The sequence below is a fragment of the Astatotilapia calliptera genome, chromosome 7, assembly GCF_900246225.1.
Source record: "Astatotilapia calliptera chromosome 7, fAstCal1.2, whole genome shotgun sequence".
NCBI classification, from domain to species: domain Eukaryota; kingdom Metazoa; phylum Chordata; class Actinopteri; order Cichliformes; family Cichlidae; genus Astatotilapia; species Astatotilapia calliptera.
The window spans coordinates 42,967,929-42,995,184 of NC_039308.1; the positions used below are offsets into that span (position 1 = coordinate 42,967,929).

A 27,256-nucleotide genomic window follows, 5' to 3' on the forward strand; every position below is an offset into this window, starting at 1 on the left:
CAAGAGACATTGCAGTGTTAACGTGAGGCCACGTCTCTCCTCACTTATCTACTAAAGCCTTACAGCACCAGTTTTAATCTGTCCAGCCGAGTTTCGTTGCTTTTATGCCATAGAAGTATTAGACAACTTATCATTTTTAATTGAAGTTATAATAATAATAGTAGTAGTAGTACTATAAGCGTATAATGTTGGGTGTGCGTCACCCCCCCCCCCCCCACACACACACACACACACTAAATATTCTAAAAATATTTACACACACACACACACACACACACACACACAGTTATACTTACATTAATTACTAAGATCTTCATATCTGAGCGTCAGGCCACGTCTCTTGTTATATACTGAAAGATCACAGCGGCAGTTTTACTCTATTTAGCCAAGTTTTCCTTTTTGCTTCTTTTTGCTAGAAACACCGCAAGACTTATTAATTATATTATAAGTCACGTTCTGAGAGTTATTATCATTTTTATTCCTATTTTTATTATCGTTTTCATTAAGCAACACGTTAAATCACTTCAAAATATTGTGATGTCTGTCAGCTAATTACATTTACGTCTAAATAATTAGCCATACTATTAATAGCAATATTAATAACAATTATTATAAATTGTTGTTGTTTCATTGATTTTTTTGCCCATAAAGGCTTCTTATGCCAGAGCCTCTAATAAACCACTGTCGTGTTAGCGCCGCATAGACGCTGCTTCTGTGTAAACTGACTTTTCACCACTTCATATTTTGAACTGAACTAATAAACAATACTTTTATAAATAATTATAAGTGTCATCATAAGGAGTAGGTTATTCTGCCAACCTACCCTGGATTTTCGCGGTGTTATTTTTTTCCCCTGTTAATTCAGTTCTTACATTTTGTTCATGAAATATTAATTTCTCTTAACTTTATTTCATACTGCGCAAATAAATGTATTTTTTAAAATAATAACTTTAGAACTTTAGAAGTAGAACTCCAAACCTGTTCTACTTGTTTTATTTTATTCTCCTCAAACAGTTACAGGAGAAAGTATTTGTCTTTACCAATTTCTGAACAGAATGCCAATAAAATGAAAGTCAAAGTCTTGCTGATTTAATGGTACTTCTTTTGATTAATCGGTGACAGATTTATTTTGAAAATATTTTACGATTTTTTTTTTAATTTAATACAGTTCAAATGAGAACATAATATAAACAAAACCATGAATTTTGCTAAGAATTATCACGATATTAGTGACCTGGAGAATGTGTGTCCTATCGTCTGCTTGTCTTATTGATTTTTATGTGAGCGATAAATGTTTTGTGAGTTTTTAGTTGTTAGGCATTACTGAGGATTTTATTACAAAAAAGAAATTAATCCTTAGATTTTTTTAAAAAACCCTTTCTGGTCTGTCTGGAAATGACTCAGATCTCCACCATGCTTGTTGCGTTAGTTACCTATTGAATAAAGATGCTACATATCCAACACTGTTTCTCAGATTTTAGATGATTTTCCCTGAAACTGAAAACAAACATTAAATTACACAAACACACACATACCTAACCATAACCTAATTGCAGCCCTGACACTAAAACCACATTTTGAGTCTCAAAAACGCCTTCAAACTTGTGGGGACCGGGATTTTGGTCCCCACGAGGGCTGTTTGTCCCCACAAGTATAGTAAATACCAATTTTTCGTCCCCACGAAGATGTTAATACAACTGTTAGAATTTAGCTGAATGGTTCTTCCCATAATATAAGTAAAGAGAAATGAAAATCCAACATTACTTTAAGAACTGAAGATCAGTCAAAATTGCTGCAACTTTGAATGTGTCCCCAAGTGCAGTTGCAAAAACCATCAAGCGCTACAACGAAACTGGCTCATATGAGGACCGCCCCAGGAAAGGAAGGCCAAGAGTCACCTCTGCTGCTGAGGATAAATTCACCAGACTCAGAAATCGCAAGTCAACAGCACCTCAGATTAGAGCCCGGATAAATGCCACACAGAGTTCCAGGAGCAGACTCATCTCTACATCAACTGTTCAGAGGAGACTGCACGAATCAGGCCTTTATGGTCAAATAGCTGCTAAGAAACCACTACTAAGGAAAAGCAACAAGCAGAAGAGATTTGTTTGGGCCATTAGACCAGTGGAAATCTGTGCTTTGGTCTGATGAGTCCAAATTTGAGATCTTTGGTTCCACCCGCCGTGTCTTTGCAAGAAAGGGTGCACGGATGGTCTTTATATGCATGGTCCCACTGTGAAGCGTGGACTTTCTAAAAGTACCATGGGAGGAAGAGCCTTCAGCTGTCAGGCTCCTTTCCTGTGTTCAAAGTTGGTACCATAAAATTTTTATGCAAATTGGAGATAGTCAAGCAGAAAATATTAAAAAAATTATTAGTTTTCTCAGTATTATATTTAACTGTCTTTGTTAGTTTTGGTACATTTAGAAGTAGACTCATGTGGTTAGAGATTTTCAGTTTCGTGCTACCCTTTTCTTCCCTTGTATCTTGTTGAATCACATTAGTTTCTGTGTTATTTTGCTAGTTGTTTTCTTTTTGCGTCTTGTAGTTTTACTTTCTTTGTTTCATCATCTGTGATTAGTTTTAGCTGTTCATGTTTCTGAGGCGTTTCCACTCCCAGTGTGTGTGTGTGTGTGTGTGTCCACAGTTATCCATGGGTTTCTGTAGATGGATTATTTTAGCTTTCCATCGTCTTATTCTACTCATGACTTACTTTAGTCATTTACATTCCAAGTGGTAAACTAAAGTTCAGAGGACATATGACCTTGTAATTAATCAACAGGGCAAAGCTTGTAATAGACACACTGGTTCATTGTGTGGATGTTACACTTTGCCTCTTTTATGTGCGAAATGCACACATGCAGAAGTTGCACACCAGGAGGGGGAGATAATATATTTGAGCAAAAATGTTGCTGACCAGGAAAGGTATGAAGTACATTCCAGGCTCCTTCTTAGGTAAGATTAAGCTAGATGGCAAATGAATTTACATGTAAATGTATTAGTAATGTCTCTCTAAATGCTTGTTTTCATTTTGGCTTGAAATAAAACATTGCCCACTGATGGAACTCAGCTTACTCTAACTTCTGCATGCACGTCCATTTCACACTCACGTGAGACAAAGCATGACATCCACAGCTTGTCTTTTACATGCTTTGCTGTGATGTTGGGTTAAATTTAAAAACATTAAAAATAAAGATGAGCTGATTTGAAAAGGCTGGTAACAAAAATGATTTGCCTTTGAAGAATGAAAATATAACTCAATTTATTTCCCCAAGTGAAATACACCCTTCCCTCCTATAACAAATGTATCCAAAAGGCTTTAAACAACAGCCTAACTGGTGTTCCCCTGTCATCATCACAGTAAGTGATGCTAAACAAACCAGAATTCCACATGGATTTTAGCTGTTGCAGCCAAACACTCCAAGCTATTAATTGATTTATACTCAGTTTATCAGTCGTTAAGGCTACCATCAAGCGAGTAATAAGATGCCTTTTCAAAACAGAAGGTAACATTTGCCAGATATATACTGTCAGAATGTTTTGTCAGACTTCACCTTTACCAAGAACCAAAGGTTTTCAGTTTGTGTACAAGCTCTGCATTCAGTGCTGTGTGAAGATGTGTCTGGTTCCTCTTGAACGTCTCCAAAAATTTCACAAGATGAGCTATTCCATATTCCACACTCCACATTTGGAAGTCAACAGATGCATCAGGGGAGGCTGGGGCTCTCTGGCTGTCATGGAGTATTTGTTCCCTTTCACTTGTGGCTTTCATGACTCGTAGTTTGTCTGCATAGTCCAGAAATTTCACTATCACAACCCCAGGTGGCAGGAGACCATATCTCAACTTTAGCTCCACTACCAATTCTGCATGCTGATATAATCACCAAGTCCTCATGGAGCCACTTTTTGAAGAAAGTACACCAATCAGCACCTTGCCCTTCCTCCCAGAGAGAGAGCCCAACCAAATATTTGAACAGCAACTCCAGTTTTCCAAGTCATCCATTTTACATTGTAGTATATTTTATGGCAGTAGTTTAGTTTCTCAAAAACATTGATTTCACTTTTCTTAGTTCTGGTCATTTTGGTCACTATACCCAATAAGCACAAAGTGAACAAAATCATTGAAAATCTTGCAAATTTATTACAATTAAAAAACAAAACCTTTGTCATCTTGGCTGTGTGCTTAGGGTACGTTGGGTTCTTATTTCTCCACAAAGCAATACTGGAGCTCTGTCAAAGTCACCATTGGGATCCAACAGGTTCTTGGTCACCTCTCCGGCTTTCTACCCCTATCAGTCAGATCGGCCAGGTAGCCAGCTCTGGGAAGAATTCCTGGTTCTTCTTTTTCCATTTATGGATGATGGAGGCCACTGTATTCATTGGGACCTTCAATGTTCCAGAAAGTTTTTCTCTACCCCTTCCCAGAACAATTCAGTCTCAGAGGTCTACAGACTTGGACTTCATGCAACTTTATATCCTGTCAGATATGAAAATTATGCACTTTCGACTTTGCACTGCAGAGTTCCCACATGACACACCTCACTTCTGTTTAAAACTCAAAATTGTTTCTCATTTACCCCTTTATTCTTTAATATTTTGTGTTCCATAACGAGTCATATGAATTGTTATCTGGAAAATCCTTCAATTTTCCATTAATTTTTTTTATCCCTTATATAATCCTTCAAAATCAATAGGACAAAAAAAGCCACATTCCCCAAAAAATGCTGTATTTCTCCAATTTAAATAACTCTTTTAAAACTACTTCAGTCTGAACAATAAATATTAAATGTTAATTACGTTTTTGCATTTTAACCCTTTAAAGACCAGTATGCTTAAAAAGCTACACTACAACAAAATGATTTTGATAAAATACATTTAAGGAGTACATGATTATCCATGCAGTTTTATTTTTTCAACAGTGTCAAATTTATTTATTTTTTTTACAAAAACTGACACTCAAGGACCTAGCAGAAAAATGCCACCTTCCCACAAAGATTTTCCACTTTAAATATATCAAATATTAATTATAGCTTTTGGATTTGAACCCTTTAAAGAAGAGGGACTCCAGCTGAGGTGGGGCAGAGGCTGCAAATGGACAGGCTGTGGTTTTTGCATGTAAGGTTCACACATGGTGCTGCCAGCTCTTCTCTTTCCATCTGTGCAAAAGTCACACTGCCCTTACATTTGCTGACGAGAGGGGATTGCAGTGGCACGCTGCAGACTTGAATTGATTAGATTTTTTTGACCTGTAAACATTGTCCAAAATGAGCGTCCCTATGCAAGCCTGCCCTCCATGTGTGTCAACATAAGCTGCTGAGTGTTTCCCATGCAGGTTTGTCATGGCCACAGTTTGAGTGTCATCCATCAGCAATAGTGCACAAATTGTGTCATGGTGTGTAGGTTCTGGGATCCAACCTCTGGCTGCTGGGATGTAGCAGTCTTTCTGTCTTTAACTATTTTAAGCCAATTTAAAGAACTGACAAAACAATTATAAAAGAAAATAAAAATCCATATATTCTGGCAAATATTAGCTATATTCACTCAGTACAGCCGAAATAGCATGAAAATAAAAAAAAGGAATTAAACAAATCGTCCCCAGGAGTCTAAGGTTATTCACAGTTACAGGTTTTACATGTTATCTTACATTTTACGTGTCAATTCAGTCTATTTTTATATATATATTTTGATATTTCATGCATTTAAAAATAACTGGAAAATTTAGCAAAACTTAACAGAAATATACCAGCTTTATTACTTAAGAACTTACAAAACAAACAAGATGGAAACCAGGAACAATTAATCAAATACACAAATCATTGAGGGAAAAAAATGTAAGGGAGGACAAAACAACTAGGACTCAACTGCACACAAGAAAATTTGGGAGGCAACAGCTGGGCAAAACAAGACAGGTGAACAGAATAACTAACGAGAAAAGGGGAAGCAAAACTTCACACAACACGCACAAGACAAGGAACTATCAAAATAAGATTAAGACGTGAACTTCACACAGTGACAGAGATAAACATGGAGACATGACTAACACTATCATACTGAAAGGACTACACCGTGTTCCAAATTATTATGCAAATAATATGTTTCTCTGATTTTCCTAAATAGTCGATTCAAATGGCAGTCGGCATAATATTCGAGTCATCAACCGTTAGAGTATAATTCAAATGTTACTGAACAAACCTCCCAATGAAAACAGTATGTTTTTCAAAAATAAAAAACTTAAAATGCACTGTTCCAAATTATTACGAACACAGAGTGTCAAAACATTTTATAGGTTATAGAGAATTGAAAATGGCCATTTGTCGAATTTGCAGCATTAGTAGATCAATTTTAGTGAAATCAAAAGCCATTTCAATCAAAAGCATCTTAACAGGTCAAGTTACATATTAACATAGGAACCCTTTATTGATAGCAGTTTCACAATTCTTGCATCCATGGAACTTGTGAGTTTTTGGAAAGTTTCTGCTTGAATGTCTTTGCAGGATGTCAGAATATCCTCCCAGAGCTGCTGTCTGGATGTGAACTGCCTCCCACCCTCATATTTTTTTGTTTGAGGATGCTCCAAAGGTTCTTAAGAGCATTGAAGTCAGGGAAGAATGGGGAACACACCATGAGTTCCTCTCCTTTTATGCTGATAGCAGCCAATGATGCACAGGTATTCCTTGCAGCATGACATTTGACACTGTCTTGCATGTAGGTGATTTTGTTGCAGAAGGCACAGTTCTTCTCTTTCTACCATGGAAGAAAGTGGTCAGTCAGAAACTCCACATACTTTGCAGAGGTCCTTTTGACACCTTCAGGGACCCTAAAGGAGCCGACCAGCTCTCTCTCTGTGATTCCGGCTCAAAAAATGACTCCACCCCCTCTTTGCTGACGATGCAGCTTTGTTGGGACATGGTGGCTGTCCACCAACCATCCACCACTGCATCCATCTTGACCATCCAGGGTTGCACGGCACTCATCAGTTAACAAGAATGTTTGAAAATTAGTCTTCATGTAGTTCTGGGCCCACTGCAGCTGTTTCTGCTTGTGAGCATTAGTTAGGGGTGGTTTATGCACAACTGCAAGTCTCTGGAGGATCCTACACCTTGATGTTTGCAGGGCTCCAGAGGCACCAGCAGATTCAAATATGTGTTTGCTGCTTTGTAATGGCCTTTTAGCAGCTGCTCTTAATCTGAAGTATTTGTCTGGCAGAAACCTTCCTCATTGTGCCTTTATCTGCATGAACCCGTGTGTGCTCTGACTCAGCCACAAATCTCTTAACATTATGGTGATCATGCTTAAATTTTTGTGAAATATCTAAGGTTTTCATTATGTGTCCAAGGCATTCAACTATTTCATGCAACAGCAGAGAGATCCTTTTTCTTACTCATATTGCTTGAAAATGGTGGTCTGCTTAATAATGTGGAACATCCTTCTTTAGTGGTTTTTCCTTTAATTGAGCTCACCCGTCAAACTCATGATCACAGGTCTCCGAGATTAATTCAGTGATCCACAAATCCCTGAGACACAATTCCATCCATGAGTTTAATTGAAAAACAACTTATTTAATCTTTATGACACTTAAACACAATTTGCATAATAACTTGGAACTCGGTGTAGATACAGAGATGAAGAGCTATGATATAAGTTAGGTCTCAACATCCAAAAGAGCAAATCATGAGCTCACAGTAAAAACTCGAAATATCTTAAAATTCAAACCGCTGGGTAAAAGACCCAGGACTAGGACTGACACAAACATGATCAGAGGGTTAAATTAACTGGCAGATTATTGCAAACATTTGATCTGAAGAATACACTGAAATCAGTATGTAGCAGAGCTTCTGACATGAACTTTAAACATTGAAGCTTGGCTCTTGAAGGATGACTACAAATCACATTTTAAATTGCACAACATAATTTATAAGCATTTAAGCATGGAAATTATTATGTATGATATTGTTTTGTTTTTTAAACAGGAATTGGCTCACTGGTGTGGCAAGGACAATGGAAAGCTACGTTAAATATACAGTTGGAATTTGCTAAAATTCACAGCTGCCCACATGCACAACCCAAATGCCTTTTGGAGAAAGGTTTATGGCCAGACGAAACAAATAGAGCTATTTGGCCACAATGATATGAACGATAACAGGTATACTTGGAGGAGTAACTGTGAGGCTTTCAAAATTAAATATACTGTATCAACTGTCAAGCATGCTCTGGGGCTAAAGAGTATGATGGCATTGAAGCATGCCATTATTCTGGGGCTATTCTGCAGCCAGTGGTACTGGTACAATGGCACTGGTGCACAAAGCGGATGGAACAAGAAGGACTACCTCAAAATGCTGCAAGATCACCTGGTGGTTGAAACTTGGACACAATTGACCTTCCCAATGATGAAATGACCCCATTTGATCATTTTAGTCTTAAGTAGCTTGATCACTTGAGAGTTAATGTTCAATTGTCATTTCAGTGGTCCACTGAAACCCTACTGATGAAAACTGGGCTGTGAAATCAGTTTCTTGACCATTAATATACAAATTGCCATAACCATTGATCAACATCCACTGATCAGTTTCAGTCATTATCTAAATGTACTGTTTATAAGGTTGGGGAAAGCTGCATTCAGCTGAGACTGAAGAAGTCACTTAGATGAGTGATGAAATCTTCAACTACAAACGCTACGTCCAGATGAACAGAAACAACTTTTGGGGTTTTCCTTACCTGGATGATGCATCAAGACATCAGTAACTTAAATTTGCTGATGTGAAACCTAAGCAAAGACGAGCTACATGTGCCTTTGTCAGCATCTACATGTAGCCACACCCCTAAAAATGCATTACTTCAGTACCAGTTGAATGTGTCCATTCACTTACCATGAAGGGAGAAATGAGCTATTAGCTTAGCAATTTTTACATGTAAGTAGAATCATTATAGGATGTACTGTATAATGCAGCAAATGGCTGAAGGGAATAAATAACTAGCAAACATTTTGTTTTAATCTGGGGTACAGGGCATTTCCAACGTTAGGCTACAGCTGTGAGCAAAGACATAATAGAAAGCGCCTCCAATTGCTAAGCTTTACTATACAAAGTTGCACCAGAGCATGGCTGTATGTCCATAAATCAAACCGCAGAGAATCTGGGAAACACTGATAGTCACATCTAATGCATTAGTGCGCTCTGTCTATCATTCACACACATTCATACTCTGATGACCAAAATCGGAGAGCACCTTGGGGTTGAGTATCTTGCCCAAGGATACTTTGGCATGTAGGCTAGAGCAGCGGTCCCCAACCTTTTTTGCGCCACGGACCGGTTTATGCCCAACAATATTTTCACGGAACGGCCTTTAAGGTGTCGCGGATAAATACAACAAAATAAAACTAGTACCGGTACAGAAAAAAAGAAGATTTATTCATAACACACGTGAAAAGACCCAGGAAAACCGATAAAAGGATAAAAACGATAACAAAAATAACGCTGAAAACCGATAAAAACCCTGAAAACTATACATTTCACACCTGAGCCTCAACTCTCGCGGCCCGGTACCAAACGACTCACGGACCGGTACCGGTCCGAGGCCCGGGGGTTGGGGACCGCTGGGCTAGAGTAGCCAGGGATGGAACCACCATACTTCCAATTGGGTGACTGTACCTCCTTGCCTACAGTCACCCCTATAATGAAGTAAGACTACTCACCTCCTTTACTACGACTGGTTATTGTGTTGTTAGCTCTATCATGAGGTGGACTGGAAAACACTCATAGCATCTCATATTGCATATTTGTGTGAATGTGTGTAAACTCTATATTACATATAAACACTATATAGTACAGCTACCTGCAGTGAACTATACCTACCAGGATGGTTCATCAGTAGTGGCTAAAAAGCTCCATAGTTTCAAACTTGGCTATGTAGTGGAAACGGGGGAATCAGTAACCAATTTTTAGCTATAAGGAAATGATAAGCTCTCATTAGGTATTTTTTGTGTTTAGCCCTCCCCTCCATATGCCAAATTTGCAAATTATTAATATAGAAAGTTTGGTACGTTATCAACTGGTGTGACTCAAAAGGATTAAAAATTTTGAGATACTTTCCCTCAAACCACCATTGAAAACTCCAGCTGTCCTTGAGTCTATTTGTACATCTAATTTTTGACCCATTTGACCCCTTTTGTACCTTATTACATTTCAGAAAAAAATACTGCATCTCACTACATTTACTTTAGATTTATGTCTTTTTATTTACTGATTTCAAGAATTCTAACATATGTGCACATGTTGTGCATCACTATGTTATAGAAATAAATTGTATATAATTGTAAATCAGACAAGAACTGAAACAGTGGAGAAAATACCATGGAGATGTACAACCAAAACTTAGAGGTTTCTGAATGCCAAGAGCGTCAACAGTTGTTGATGAGCTGTTAGCAAAACAACTACAGCAGAATAGAGCATCTCTCTGGCCAATGCAATCTAGCACTAATTGATAACTTGTCTTTGTTGAAACACCACAGCAATATTTCAGCCACAGTACAAGAAAAAAAAAAATCTGTTAACTATTCTTTCAGCTTTGTGTGAACTACTTAGTGAAGCGTAGTAGTGTGTCACAGACTGCAATTGAATGTCCATTACAAAGGGTGATAATCAAGCAGTAACCGGTTGTGTGCAGATGTGTGTTTAGTCATCCTCTACATCACTGTCTCTCGTGCTGATGCCCCGTAGGCCATCACCTGCCTTGACAGCCACAGTAGCCTCCTCCATCGTCAGCCTGTTGTAGATGGTTTCATAGCTTTTGATGTTCAGTGTGCTGTCCTGGACTCCCTGCAACCTGAAGTCATGATAGGTCTTCTGTTGAGGTGAGAAGAAGATAAAAAGAGAAGGAATAGAAAAAAAATTCAGAAACCATCTCTGGAATTTATTAAGCAGGATAAGGCGTGTGCCATTCACTGTTCGAAAGGACAAAAACAGGAAGACTGAGGCCCAAGGACGTGCAGTCTTTTATGTGCCATACCAGGGCGACAGACGATAGCATGCAAGGAATAATGTTTGCACCTTACATGAGGGCTATTATAATTCATTGTCTCATTGCTTTCAAGTTAAACTCTGTATATTAGCAACCAATGAAAAGACAAAGAGAGCTGGAAGCAACAACAGCCCACAGTTGAGCATTTTTTTTCCTTCACGTCTCCCCGCCTCTTCACACTGCTACTTACAAGGACACGTCAATGTCTTTATTATTTCTTCCTTTCCCTTTTTGTCAGATCTGACTCTTTTTGCACAAATAAGCCAGATTCTAAGATGTTCCTTTAATTGAATGGAGCCAGTCTCGGGTGATTCACTCCATTTTTTTTTAAAAAGAAAAGATGGCTTAAAATGTGGTAGCTGAACGCAATAGGTCATTTTGAATGACAAACAATCCCTTTTGGAAAAATGGACTTCTTTGTCTATCAAATGGTTAGGCTTGGTCTCTCTTACATACTTCACGTTTATTTACCTTAACAATGTTGATGAGTGTTTTCAGCTGATACATGTGCAGCTGCAGGTCCAGTCTGTCAGTGAGCCAAACACATATCGCCCTCATGGAGTCAGTGTACCATTGCTATAAGAAACAGAAACAAACCAAACAGGACAAAGATAATTATGAGAAGAGAAAACAATAGCTAGGGATAAGTCGAAGGCCCAAACTATCAGCTCTAAATATTTATCAGTTTGGCTGCTTCAACACCGGACAATGACAAAAGTAGATTTTAAATCAATCAATCAGGATGTTTTTGAAATGCAGAAATGCTTTGTTTCAAGGGGGCTAAAATAAGCATTGATTTGAGTATTTAGAAATTACAGCCATTTTTCTACAAAGTGCTGATCGTCAGAGATTCAAAAGTAATTGAAAAATTTTAAATAAATTGGATCAAAATCGTTTGCTTTCTATGAGTGCATGAAGTCCAGACCTGATGAACAACACAAGTTTTTGTATTTAACAACCAAAACACATACTATATTAGGTTGAGATCAGATGACTACCTCAGTGTTATTGCCTGACTTGATAGGGGTGACTCCATTTCACCCTATCACTAGTATCCTGCTCTGTCACACTAGTCCTCTTCATATCATTCACTACAACCATCAATCTTCTGTGTGGTTTTCTTCTTCTCCATCTCCTGCTTGGCAGCTCCATATTTAGCATCCTTTGTTCAATATATCCATCATCCCTTTTCTGCAAATGTCCAAACCATCTCAGCCTTACCTTTCGAATTTTGCTCAACCTCAGGCCGTTCCTCTGATGTATTCATTTCTAATCCCTTCTATGCTGACCACTTCCAAGGAAAACCTTGACATTTTCAGCTCTACCACCTCCAGCTCTGTCTCCTAGCTTTTTGTTAGTGTCACCACCATTTTCAAACCACAGATCATAGCAGGTCTCACTACCATCTTGTAAGTCTCCACCTGTTCCACCCTGCCTGGAATCTCCTGTTCATCTCTTGTGTACTGCCCCTTGCTTTGGAAGGTTGACCTCAAATGTTTAAACTCACCTGCCTTCACTATATCGACTCTTTGCATGTTCACCTGTCCAACTATCTCCTTTTTATTCATACACATGTATTCTGCCTTGCTCCTACTGATTTTTATTCCTCTTCTCTCCAGAGAATACCTCCATCTCAGGCACCTCCAGGCTCTCTCTCACCTGCTTTCTACTGAATCGGAATTAGAAATGATTATTCATGCCTTTGTTTCTTCACAATTGAACTATTGTAATTCCTTGTATTTTTTGTAGGTCAATGTACAAACACGCACAGGACTTTATAAAACAGGCAACATTTTACAAAGTCACTGCAAACGTACATGACTTTGCAGCATTAAAATGAATAAACCATGTGAAGATCTGTGTACTGGATTTTGTAGTATGTATAAAGTGACCTTTGACTGGTAGAGCACATTCCTGGAGAAAGCTTTTTCAAGTCTGTTTTTGAAGTCAATAAGGCCAAGAAAATACTCTGAGGAGCATCTTTAAACATTTTTCTTTTCAGTTGCAGCCAAACCCCTGAAAAGATACTAATAAAAACTATACTATGTTAATTTAGCTACAGATACTCTGAACAAGAACAGTTTATGGTTTTCATACCTGTGTGTTCACCTTCAGATTAGTTTACGTGTTAGCCGTTTGCTTGTTGACAGATCTAAAATGCCTTGCTTTAATTCAGCTAGCAACACCACAATGTAAGGTCAAAGGACATGTGCTAACAAAAGTGCAAAACTCAAAGAGGGTAAAACATTTATTTATTCAAAGGCAGCAATTTACTGGTGAAGTCCTGAATACGAGGACAGAGTTCAGGGCTCTGCTTTGAACTTCAAAGAGTTGGAAAAAAATCAGGTTCCTTCTTTGTAATGTTCATTAAATGATCTTCCTTCACACCTTCCACCAACAAGCCACAGCTGCAGGAAAATCAAACACACCTTTTCTCACCTAAAGAGCAATCCTCACTTACAGAAACATTCAAAATGCTGCTGGTAAAATGCACACACTGGGTGGCTTTATTCAGTTACCAGTCTTACAAGAATACTTGCGGAAATTGCTCTGACACAGTAATGACCCGTATATTCAGATCTGCTCTGAGAGATCACCGCTGACTTAATTCTATACAATGGCAAGGACTGTAATTACCTTCCCATTTAAGAGAGAAAAACAGTCCAAAGGTTTTTCACACACTTGACAAAACCCAAAACACATCCATGATTACGCAGCTGTCATGCAAATATTTGATTCATTCTATTGTGAAAGCAACCTGTAACCTCCTATGTCCTGGCTCCCAATTATACCAAAGTAATAAGTTTTTCACTCAGTCTAAGTAGCTTAGCCTCGAGGAAATGCAACAAAATACAAACTTAAAAATTAGGGTTTAAGTTCAGTCACCGTTCCTGATTTGATTATTTTTCTGCCCAGGCTGCATTAAAGCATTTTCTCTCTTTAAAAGTCTTATCTTTTCATCTGGAAAGTAATCAAATGGTGAAAAATTATATGCTTTTAAAAGAAAATTAACTTCTTATTTAATCAAGAATTTTACATTGCAAAAATGAGCTTGCCAAATTGTGCTGCAGTGGAGTAGAAAAGCACTGTACGAGAACCAATCGATTTACCACAAGAAGATGGGAGACCTAAATAGTTATTTTTAAAATAATTTATCTTTAAATAATTTTTAAAAATAACTGTAAGCTGATCAAATGAGAACTAAATTTTGCACTGCTGTATACATTACTGTTGGACTAGATGATGACGGTTCTTCTTGGGGAGTAGCATTGGTGCTGGTGACACCAACAGACTGAATGAAGGCTGGCTGGCTGGCTCTGCGATTGGCTGCAAATTTAAAACTTGTGAAGGTTTTGAAACAACTAATAATCAGGAGTCGGGCTCGGCACTTTAGTTCCAGTGAAATGAACTCTTAAGGATTCAACATACCAAGAACTTTTTGACAATTTCATGTTTCCAACTTTGTGGGAACAGTTTGGATGGCCTCCATCTGTTCTAACATGACTGCGCACCAGTTCACAAAACAATGTTGTAAAGACCATGGATGAGTGAGTTTAACATGCGAAAACTTGACTGGCCTGAACACCACTGTTGGACAATACCTTTGAGATAAATTAGAGCACAGTCAGGCCTTTTTGTGCAATATCACTTTCTGACCTTACAAGCGGTTCTGGAAGAATGGTCATGTCGGTAGCAAGCTAGGCAAAGATGCTCAGACCTCCGAACCTCCAACCCCCAGCTCCAGCTCTTCCAAGGGGGTACCCAAGGCATTACTGAGGTAACCGAGATTTCTCCAGTAGGTCGAGGGCCTGCCTAGGGTTCTCCTCCATCCCTGAGCCACTTCATCGATAACATGTCATGGATGTCTCAACCACCTTAACTGGCAGCTCAAGCAAATGATTTTTTTGGTCTCACCATTGAGAGGACCAAAAGTTAGATAAAAAGCTTACACACTTTGCTACAGGTTTGTTGCTAGCTAGTTAGCGATGCTACACACCTGTGTTACACTCCTAGTCTATATGTTTGAATGATTCAGCCCTCCTTAGTTTTTGTTATCATATTTAGGACAGATGAAATCAGCTGCACGCTTACACTGAGGCCCAGAGTTACTGCAAATATCAGAATTATCTAGAAATTAAATGTTGTCATTTTTAGATTTTAACATAAGACTCACACTCATGGGAAATAATACACTATTAGCAAAACACAGAATGAAAGAATTACAGATTAAAGTTTTCAGTTGAAAATACAATTGAAGACCTTTTATCTTTAATCAGGTTTTATTTAATGCTGTCAGAGAAAATGTCGTGCCCTCTTCATGCAGCTTACTACATTCAGTTCAGTTTTACTTAGACAGCACCTAATTACAACAATAGTTGCCTTGTAATTTGGCGAGATGAGCAGCTTTCCTAAACACCAAACTGAGTTACTTTTTTATGCTTCTTTATACTTACATGGATGTCTGTCTTTTGTGCGACCACATTGCACAATAAGGTAATTTAGTCTTTATACTTTTTCATCATTGAATTTTGGATCAATTTAAAATTTACTCTAATATTGAATACGTATGCAGCATTAAGAGTGGGAATATAGGATGATTTCTCTGTTGTCACAAGGTGTGAATCCAAGTGTGCAAGTCCTGTAATCACAAAGAGAAATAAATAATCACAAACTGTCAACTCTAAAGTTTATCCCTTGAAGCTGAAACCTTGTTTTGATGCACCTCGGAATCTTCCCTTACCATTCTTCAGTTTAATTGTTCTATTGATGTGCTGACATCAGCATAACAGTAGAACAATACAATATATTAATTATACAATATAATATTTTACCTTTGACTCGCTGCTACTTTTTTTAAATTGAGATCGACAAAGATGATGTCGCAGGTTTCCAGTCAGTTTCAGTCGTGCTACTGCAGGAACACAAACATAACATAGGAGGCATGATCAGCGGTGTTCTGATCAGCTGCCTCAGTACTGGACAACATACATTAATGCTTCATATTATTTCTGCCAAAGGAAGTAAGCTGTGCAGAGTACTGCACATGTAACTTGGTGAACTCAAATTAGAACCTCAATAAGAATAATTCAGATCGCGTTTTAACCAGAGTACTTAAAACAAACTGTGTATCAAATGCATAGATAAATGCAAAGAGTCAGTGCTAAAAATTTAATGGAAAAATGAAACAAATTTGGACTTAACATGCCAAATGCTACCATTTGGCATTAGCACATAAATGCTAGATTTGGTTATTTCAATCGTATGGGCTCAAATTGTGGTCATAAATATTTTGTAGTTGTAAATCAAATGCGTTGTTGTGAGAGTTGTGAGTTTTGTAACCTTGTAAACCAAAATACCTGAAAATTTTATGTTTGTGCATCTATAGATGAGAATTTGTGTGTAAAAAAGATTTGTTTGTAAAAAATTATTTAGACAAGACACCTTTTTTTTGTTAAGGTCTGGTTACAGATACAAAGCAAAAACTACGTGTGAAACTCTGTGCTAAAGTTCCCTGGCTGTGTGTGAGTTTGAACTCACAAGTATGAATTTTGACCCAATTTTTCTTCCTTTCAGCTAATTGGTCAATGTCATGTCAATCACAAATTTAACAATCCAATCAGAGAACACATGGGTTTGGCTGTCGGAGGGGTGCTTTACTGAGCATACATTTTTCTGATATTTTGGTTTACAACGTTACAAAACTCAGTTCACAACTACGCATTCTGATTTACAAATACAAAATATTTATGGCCACAATTTGAGCCCATGCAATCCTGTTTCTTTTATTTTGTAGACATCTGCTGTTTTTGACCGGATATCAGCAAGAACTGATATTACAGGCTGAACGCTGAATGCAGTGAGAAGATCTTAAATTCTCTCAGTAATTCATCTTCTGTTAAACCTGCATTAATTAAATCCACCATTAATAACGGGTTGCTGAAGTCCACACTTAAAAAACAAATCTGGTGTCACTGTTCTTACAGATGTGGAGAGAGAAACATGCAACTGTTTGCACAAATTCAATAACTGAACACGGCTTTCCCCAACAGCCGACAATGGTCTCAGCTAATTAGCTGTAGCACATTAATTAATGATTAGTTCCCAAACACACATTTAACTTACCAGAAAAGTGCAACGGTGCCTGAGGTTCTTCTGTTGATTAGTCCAGTTTACTGCAAAACATTTTTCGCTGTCAGTTTGAAACAGCCCAGTCCTGGTTTTGGAAAATAAACTGTGGGCCTCCTCTCAGAATCACTGCTGTATCTGCGCTTCCCAAACAGAGGCAAGTTTTTCCGTGACTGCTGCTGCCATCCAAGCTGCGATGAACGACTGTACCCCGATTTTACAGCATCGAGTTAATAATTAGAATCAAACTTCTGACAAATGAGACCCCATGGACACAAATTAGCATGAGGAGATGAATTTTTCATTCATAATTCTCCCTGTAGATATTAATAGTTAACTATGGTACATACTGCTCAAGCCTTTTAATTCAGCGGAGTTTTTGTTACTAATATACAATATAATATATAAAAAGACCCATGTTTCTGAGCTCGTGAACATCAGATTTTTTTCATAGATTTGTGGTACAAACGTGTGATTTATAGAATATGATGCTGAACAAAATTGATTAATTGAATTACTTTTACTTTATGCACAATTTTCCAAAAATACAGTTTTATATGTGCTGACTGCCTTTCTGTAAAAGTCACCGCGTGCTGCTGGTGACTGCTAACATGTTAACACACATCTGCACACCACTGATATATGGCTGCTTTGCCTCACAGCTAAATGCATTTGTAATAATTTGCAATTCCTGTTGGCTTATTCTCTGCAGCTCAGACTATTTACGCTGTTTTTTCCTCTATTATTCTGGACTAATTAAATTTAAAAAAATGTTGCAAGCATGTGTTTTTTTTAACCTAAATTGTAGCACATCATTCTTCAGTTTAGTTTGCATCAACTCATTTATGTGCGTCTGCTTGTGTCCTTATGCCGTCTCTGACAGCTCCTATGTGATTCCTAAAATTTGCTGTCATACTTTTTACACATTCTCTATCCTGCTATTATTTTCTCTTCCTCCTTTTCCTTCACAATCTTTTTTAAATGCTGCAGTTCACATAGTATCCTAATCAGCCTTGTACTCATTATTAACAAATGCTTGAGGATTTTCAAATTACTGCATGACACCCTCTGATTTTCTGCTCCTCCTCCATTCAAGGAAACGTATATTTGAGTGTCTGGGAGGCGAGTTTCTAGAGTGAGTAATCAGCTGCCTGCTGGTTTCCTTGCAAACCGCATTAACCATCATGGAAATTGAGAATGAAGAAGGTCCTTAATTGAGATGATTAGAGGATAAGAGTGAAAACAGATGGAGGGAATAAGCACAGGAAGGATAGGGGAACGAGTAGGTATGCATTGGTCTTGTAAAAATTATGTGAAGAAATGGGTGTATGCTTCTCTGGTGCCAAAAAGATTTGAACATTTGAGATATATTCACACTTTTGCACAATAAATGTTCCTCGGTTATAAAGTTGTAAACTCCTGTATATAAAATGCCGGAGATGTTTTATTTCTGGGTCTATTTTTTGTTTCAATTGTTGAGTTCTGCTTTTTTCCTTAACAAATATATGTTATGTTTTCTCACATAAGAATTAAATGATCTAATATTTTGTTTTCTTTCTGAACTGAAACTAATATCAGAAATAAGGGGAAAAGAAAGAATCTCAAACATCTTATCTTGTTTTGAAGGATAAATCTGAGGTTGAATTAAGCCTGTTTTGAGATAAATTTTTAACTGTATCCAGGTTTGTCCTTGGTTGGTCAGTTGTTCCCTCCTAAAGTCGAGAACAGAGAACTGTGTGTGTGTGTGTGTGTGTGTGTGTGTGTGTGTGTGTGTGTGTGTGTGTGTGTGTGTGTGTGATGCACACAGATGCTCCCTGATGAGCACTTGTACACAAAAACACAGATGTTTGCATGCACAAGCAAAAGGGAAAAAAACTGTTAAGTGTGTTTACAGTTCATGTTGATTCCCCATCTTTTCATTTTGGTGTTCTTTGCTTTCATAGCCTTTTTCTTCCTCTTCTTTAAATCCATCAGTGTTGACAAAGCTTTTGTTTAAAAGGTGTGGCAAATGTAAATAAATTTGCCTTTGACTCACAAAGCTCTATATAAACAAGGAAACCGCATACCCATATTGCTGCTGGCAGGAGGTCTGATGCTGCTGTCGAACAAAGGATTTGGTTCTTTGTTTACACACAAAATGCATGTGTGCACATATGTGTGTGTGTGTGTATGTGAGATACATGTTGAAGGGCTGAGTGGAGAAACCTCAAGGCCCCGCTGTCACCTCCTTCTTGGCGCATGACTGGGTGCTTCTGAGCTCTATTAGACTTACTCTCCTCGACCTCCCTTTTTCAAACACGAACGCGCACACACACACACACACAAAATTCAGTCCAGTGCAGATCGAGCCTCAGTCACAACACTCTGAACTCTCGGAGGAGGCGGTGGGTGGCAGAAATCCATCGCTCAGCTTCGTGCCGCTAATGTGTATGAAGGTCTGAACCGCCATGTCTGAGTTGCCGCGTTAACTAATGATGGCGAGCTGAGGCGTGTTTGACAACTTTCTGCTAAAATATTCTTAAAAATCTAAATCCAAGTGGGGGCGGTAGGTTATGAAAACGGACAGCGTGGGATAGAGGGATGATTAGGCGGATGGATAGCTGGGTATGTGAAAGTGTTTTTGGCTCCAGCAGAGCAAGCCAAAAGCTCTTGATGTTTTCTAAGTGATAAACAGGTCAACAGAAGCAGTCAGTGTTTTCGGAACTAAGCAACCTGCTGCTGCTTCGAAAGAGGAGAATCAGTGTGTGCAAACACCTGACTGTGAGCTCTGCTTGTAGAGATTTTATAAGCATTTACTGTATATATAAGATTCCTATGAACAGATCAGATACTATTCAAAATTATTTTTGGTTTTTGGTTTGCATGTCTTTATGTGTGCATATTAAATCCATTTTTTGTCTGTAATTAAACATTTTACACAACAACATAAAGCACAGAAAATATCAACCACAAACTGACTTGAAAGATGAGCATAAAATGTTTTGAGAACCCCAGAATTAGTGGTCAAATTGGATTCACAGCAGTTACAAGTATTTCTAATGAGTACGTTCCTGTTTAGTCACAGTCAGGTTAGTGAGGCATTATTTAAAACAAACAAACAAAAACTGCTTTCCATTTTTTTCTCTACAAAGATGCATTTACATTTAGAAAACCAGAAGTAACATTTATTACATTGCCTCACAAGGCTCGGTACTGGGGCCTGTTTTGTTTACGTTTGTGTGTGTGTGTGTGTGTGTGTGTGTGTGTGTGTGTGTGTGTGTGTGTGTGTATATATATGCATATGCATGCTTGTATACATACATACACTTTTTCTTCCTTTTTTGGAACTAGCCAAATTTACATCTTTACATTGAGGATACATTAATGCAAATGTTTTTTGCTTTTTGAAAGTTGCAGCTCCTGCCACTGGTAAAATGAAATACATCACATGTTAATTTTATATCACCAGGGGAAAAATTGTTATTATAATAAACGTGTCATAAATGGTACAAATAGTCAAAGAGTATCGGAGAACAAATATCAAAATATAAACGTTTTTTTCTGAAAGCTAAGGGTTTAATTCTAAGCCTGTACGTTGCTGCAGACTTGTGTGCGTCTTTATCAAACAAACTGAAATGATTAGTTTATGCTGCCTGTTACTGAGCTTGAGGAATCTAGTTTTACTTACTGTGTACCTGCAAACCACAATGACATGTACACAAAGCTGCCTCATTTTTCTGGGACTTCTGTTTGGATGCTGACAGAACTTGGAACGAATAAGATGTTTTCTCGGTGGTACTGGTGATTAAGCGAGCACTTCTGTGTGCCACCGGTGGTAGAGCAGAGTATCAACTGTTTGCAGGTTTTGAAGTTCAATTCTGAATTATTGACCACAACACTGATTTTGAAGAAGGTTTAACCATCAGAGCACAACACAGCTCCTGAAAGCAGCTTTACGTCCAATGGTGTGAGTGTGAACATCACACCCACAGGAACAACAACAGACCGAAACAAACTGGAACCATTTCCCAGTATTCATGTTAATGAAAGAAATTAATCAGGTAAGTGGCGCCATATAGAAACACGTGGTGGCCCAAGGGGGCCCCGGGTGCAGATTAAAATTCTGTCTTTTTTGTAAATTTCATACAACCAATTATGGAGTGTGTTAGGAGACTCTTCACTTACAAATAGAACTGGAAATACATCCTGCTGCCATTTTCATAAAATATTTTCCCTCTGGCTCTCCATCTCGGAGCTTTGTCAACAATAAAAAGAGGAAAAAAAAGTAGAAACAGTTCTACATTTTTTAACCAGTGGAAATGTTACATCAAAAATTTCTACACTCAAGAGCATAAGGTTTTATTCCCAAAAGTACTGACTTGAAAAATGTATTATTCAGCCTTCTGCAATTTGCCATGGAAAAAAAGTACTCCACCTATATAAAAAATTGTCTAGCTCTACAACTGTAGGTGCATAAAGGAATTAAAAAACTGATTCTATAAACAAAGTCTGAGAGTAAATTCAAATCAGCAATTTAGTGACAGCTGAACAGAGAATAAAAGCATTTTCTGCTGATAGAAAGATGGATACTTTATTGATCCCACAAGTGAAATTGTTGAAAGAAATAAAAAATAGATTTTTTTAAGATACAAATTCATCACTCTTGACCCTGTTTTTCTTTAGGAATGTACAGAAAGTTAAGAGACAGGCAAAACAGCAGAGGTAAAGCATGTGCTTAAAGAACAGAGACATGAAGCAGAAACATGTGTGCAAAGAGCTGAATGGCACACAAAGCCTTTAAAACCTTAAAACATGACAAAGTGCTTGCCCAAAGGGAATGGGCTCAATTTTGGAGAATATTATTGGATATTGACCTTACAATGTAAAGTTTGTAGATATTGCTTTCACTATGATTTTGTGCTATGTATGCAATTTAAACAAATTTGTAAATGTCAAGTTGGCTTGGAGTGGTGTTTATTATTGCTGATTTGCTTGAAGCGTTAGCATTCTTGCTGAAACAACTGTTGGCTGTGAAATAGTGAAGAGAATGTTAGACCTAACTTACTATGTCCCCAAGACAGAAAGCTACATTTATAGTTTAAATGTTTTTACATAATTTTTACATCACATGCAAATAGATCTATGACTGTTGCATCATTTAGCATACTCTTTCAGAAGAGCATTTTGATTTTAAATGAAGAAAAAGTAAGAGGATTTGTCTGATCCTGGTAAAAAGAAAAAGAAAAAGAAAAAGAAAGAAAAACTAACAAAAAACCACAACAATAAAACTAATTTTTAAAAGAATTTCTTTACATGTACTTACGTGACCAATTTGCTATTTTAGGCTTTTGCACACAGAATTACAGATTAACAAAGAAAGTTATGTATAACAATAACGTAGGAATATGAGCATAATTTCAGCAAACTGGAAACAGTACTTGCACTTACATCAAATACGGTCTCAATGTAGAGCTCATCACTGACACCACAGTGCAGAATGTCCTGGTTCTGTCGTACAAAACTAGTGTAAGTGTCAGCCAGATCCATCCTTGGTTTCTGCAGGACACAGGACAAAGGCAGGCCTGAGGGCAACTCATGGATGGTAGAGCATGAAAATACAATGTCAAACAATGTTACAAAAAGTATTTTTAGCACAAAGTTGTAACGAGACATAACTGGCATTAAATGTGAATAACTCAAAAAATAATTGTAGATTGCAATCTGCAGATACTCGGCTGGTTGTGCATGATGAGGTCTTCACACATTCTGAAATGTAGAGTGTTTAATGCAGCGAGGTGGAACACACATCCAAACACTATTGTCAGTGTGAAAACAAATAGCAATGCAAGCTAATACTCTTAGTGAATAAACCTTGATGCACTGATCTTTTGATTGTTTGGTCACTTTGGATCCACAGTGCATCCACTTCAATTGTTCCACATTTTGTCACCTTACAGTCTTTTTCTTGTAATGGATTAAATTCTTTTTTTTCCGACCACAACATTCTTCACACAATACCCATTTCCACTGATCATCTGTCAGATGTTTTTACAACTTTACTGGAATTCCACCAGTAGTAAATTCAGTTGACTGGACATGACTTGGATAGGCACTTATATATCATATAGGACACCGGGCAATGTAAAGTCTGATAGCTAACAGTGCATGTCAGAGGACAAACCAAGCCATGGAGACCAAGTTACTGTCTGTAGACCATTTTCCAACAAGTCAACAACTCTACACACACAGCCAAGATAATAAAGGAGTGGGTTCTGGACCACTCTGTGAATGTTCTTGAGTGGCCCCGACAGAGCACAGACTTGAACCTGACTGAACACTTTCCCTTAATTAACTTAATAAATAGCACTACTACATGCATCCCACTGTTCTCCTGGATACTCTGACTACTAATGGCTAATACAGCTTACTGACGTTCCAGGAATAATACATTTAGATTGTCAGGTTTTCAGTAATACAAATCTGTGCTGCTGTTGACATTAGCCAAGAAGTCTTTCTCTCACATTTAAAACTTCTATACGTCTGTGCCTTTCCAAATGATCGGCTGACACAGTGGACAAACGCAGATGTTCTGGAAACTCTTGCTTGTACTCTTTATTCTGAAGTGAATAAAAAGTGTATGATTTACTAAAATAATTTTCTCTGCAACAATTACAAGCAAAGCCTAACAATTGTTTTCACTCAGGAACTGTTACCTGCTGCTTCAATCATAAAAAGGAAAAAAAAATCCTGCCCTGGACATGCTGTCCAGAGATATTACACCTGTAATGCCAATAGTAATTGCCTCGACATCTTTCACAGCCATGTTTTCTAAGCTGACGTGTATTAGGCCCAAGAGGAGACTTGTCATTCTGTTTTCTGTGCTGCACAAGAAAACTAGAAACCTTCTGGATTTCACTTAAAGTCAACAGGCAGGTTGGATATGGACTCAATATTTATAATTGTAATATTTCATCAAAGACAGCATAAAAGTCATCAAATCATATCACAAAGTTTCAAGAGCCTCAATATGGACAAAGTCCAGACAAGGTCACACTGTTCTCTCAAATAATTTTAAAATATGCAAAGTTGTGAGGGCCTCCAAGGTTATGCCTGACATTACAATTTAGTGATTTGTCTGCATCGGTCCATGCAAATGAAGCATACGTCCCTGTTTTTAAACACACGCGCCCACACAGACACCCGAGCAGCAAAGCTAAAATAATTAACTTATTCGTCAAATAGTTGCCTGACAGTAAATTAATTGGCAACTACTTAAATGACAAATTAATTGTTCAAGTGATTTTCCAAAGAGAGAAAAAAAATCAAGCAGTCATTAGATTATTGTAGCTTCTCAACTTTGACGGTAACTCTTAGAAGAAGATAATGTGACCTCTCTGGTAAGTTGAATGTCTTCTGGTAAAAACTGTCTCAGCAGTTGTTTCAAAGGTCTATCAGAGAATGACAGACTGGGGTCAGTCAGAGACGATTAGCTGTAATTCAGACAGACTACTGAAGAAGAAAACCTGCAGACACAAGAGGTTAAAGTGGGGTCACATGGCTGCAGGGGGACTGTTGTGTGTGATGAAAAGAAGAGAATGGAGTGTTATAATCATCCTGAAGAAGTTACCCAAGCCCACTGACTGACAACCCTGTCATAATTCTCATAAGGCACTAGAGTGACTGGGGAGGTAAGTGTAAAAGATGATACTCAGATGAGTATCGTCTCTGATGTGTACAAGCAGACACTTTGAGGTCATGCCCATGCTGATGCAAATATATTTCAAAACTATTTTTGCAACTGTTTCTGTGGTTTTTGTTGATTTCAGTTCAGAAATGCAGTTTTGTCAGATATCACTTGCATCCCCACCTTTACCTTTGATGTGTCTTTTAGCATTGGCTCTCTGATGCACAGTCCCATTTTATGACCCTACATCGTCCCTACTGGAGAGGTGGAGGTGGCAGGAATCATAACAACATCTGGGTAGTTGACTTATTAACATAAGTTAAATCACTTGAAGTTCTCCTTTTTAACTACATTTTGATACCAGGTTCATTCTTTCTTGATAATATTTGTTTTCTAATAAACTCATTTTTGATACTTTGAAATTCAGAGCCTTGTTTAAGAATATTTGAAATTCTTCTCTGATAGGGTTAAGTTCTCCTTCTGGCACAGTGCAGTATCATCCTAAGACTGAACAATAGCAATGATCTCCAATCTCAGTCTCAAAAACATCTTTTCTATGGTCCCAAAAATTGCTTACGACTTTCAGATTCATAACTTTTTCAAGGCACATGTTATAGTGGATGCATACTGACCAGTATTAACTTGTCACTTATGCTTCTAACTGATGCTGTAATATTTTTTTTATTTTGAATGTCTTCTGGTGATTCATAGTTTATCAGTTCTCCTGTATTAAGTTCCTTCATTTCAGGAAAAAAACATTATTTTTTACTTACCATGTTTTATTTTCTGCTTTATTTTGATAGTTATTCGTGCCTTGAGTTCAGTTTGACTTCCCCTTGTATCATTTCCCTGATTACTTGCTCCTTTGTTGTTCCCCAGCTGCATTCACTTCCCCTAATTTGCCTGTTTTTAAGTAGCTTTAGTATTCTCCCTATCCTCTTTCAGTGCATTTGTTATCTCTTCCCTTTGATGTTTCTGGTCATTTACAGTTTTAAATGGATTGACCCATATTATCAAGATAGCAATAATAATCTAGCAATCCTATTGATGGCGTGGCTGAATATCAGAAGGTTGAACAGGTCATCTACTCCAGTCTGCATGCCAGATATAGACAAGTGCTCTATGAATGTGTGAATGTTACACAGAAAGCAGTTACACAGAAAAAGGTGCTTGTATTCATGGGTGCGACTAGATGACTGAAGCAAATTGTATAAAGCCTTTGAGTCCTCAGGTATGGTAGAGAAACACTATATAAAACCAGTCGATTTAGCAGAACCCTACAGTCAGAAAATGTTCCTAACTTCCATCCATCCATCCATCCATCCAATCGCTTCCGCTTATCCTTTTCAGGGTCACGGGGGGCGCTGGAGCCTGTCCCAGCTGTCATAGGGCGAGAGGCGGGGTACACCCTGGACAGGTCGCCAGTCTGTCACAGGGCCAACACACAGGGACAGACAACCATTCACACTCACATTCACATTCACACCTATGGGCAATTTGGATTAATCAATTAACCTATCCCCACAAGCTGCATGTCTTTGGACAGTGGGAGGAAGCCAGAGTACCCGGAGGGAACCCACGCAAACACGGGGAGAACATGCAAACTCCACACAGAAAGACCCCGGCCTGATGGTGGAATTGAACTCAGGACCTTCTTGCTGTGCGGCAACAGTGCTAACCACCGTGCTGCTGTGCTGTTCCTAACTTTACAAGTGAAATTCCACTGGAGGTAGTGAGTTGGAGATCTCATGACAAGGCCTGGATTTACTGCACGTGTGGTGGTCAGTTCATTTACTAGCACAGATGTTATGTGCAGCAAAGTTCCATAAGCAGGTTGAAATGTTAAAACCAGGAGCAACATCGCTTTGAACTTGAAGATACATTCTCTTGAGGTGAATAACAATATCTGTTGATAACAACACATATTAAGGCCACTCAGTGCTGCATACATTGGCGTGAATTGGCTTGATGCCATGACAGGTCACGTTAACTTAGTCTCAGATATCAAACAGCACCTTTAGATATCTTATATCTATGAAAGTGCCATTTGGTACCAGTATGCCTTGGTGGGTCAAAACTGCTTAGACTCATAATAGACCAAAAGCATAATATTCAGGTTGGTCATAAAGTCTGGACTTAGGTATGAAAGAAAAACAGTCAGGTTCCTATACATCTATGCACATTTGCCACACAACCACAGATATATGGACAGGTTCAAAGTGTATAAAGTACAGTTCTCCTGTATGAGGTACAACATTTAAGAGTGTGTATGTGTGTCACTGGCTACATGTAAATGCCCCTGGTGTCACTTGAGACATCAATTTTCTCTTACCCTTTCCTCCCCTTAAGGCTTTTCACAGTCATTCACCTCTTTTTCTTTTGTTCTGGCGAGGCGACAAAGCACCATGACAGATCACAGATGTCGGCACAGTTCCAGCCAACAAGATTAGAGA

At 38.1% G+C, this 27,256-nt stretch overlaps 1 protein-coding gene across 3 annotated transcripts in view; it reads right to left on the reverse strand.

The window, feature by feature from the left end:
* Positions 1–9,583: 9,583 nt before the first annotated feature.
* The window catches only part of cadps2 (Ca++-dependent secretion activator 2), a 186,005-nt gene continuing 168,332 nt past the window's right edge, over positions 9,584–27,256 (reverse strand). For 2 of the 3 annotated variants that reach the window (XM_026174893.1, XM_026174892.1), the window contains exons 25-27: positions 22,568–22,675; positions 11,486–11,590; positions 9,584–10,839 (exon numbers count right to left, since the gene is read on the reverse strand). In XM_026174893.1, the coding sequence (XP_026030678.1) occupies positions 10,669–10,839; positions 11,486–11,590; positions 22,568–22,675 (384 nt within the window). In that variant the 3' untranslated portion in view covers positions 9,584–10,668. Of the gene's footprint in view, positions 10,840–11,485; positions 11,591–21,964; positions 22,148–22,567; positions 22,676–27,256 lie in introns of those variants that run through there. The other variant, XM_026174894.1, reaches the window with a different exon arrangement.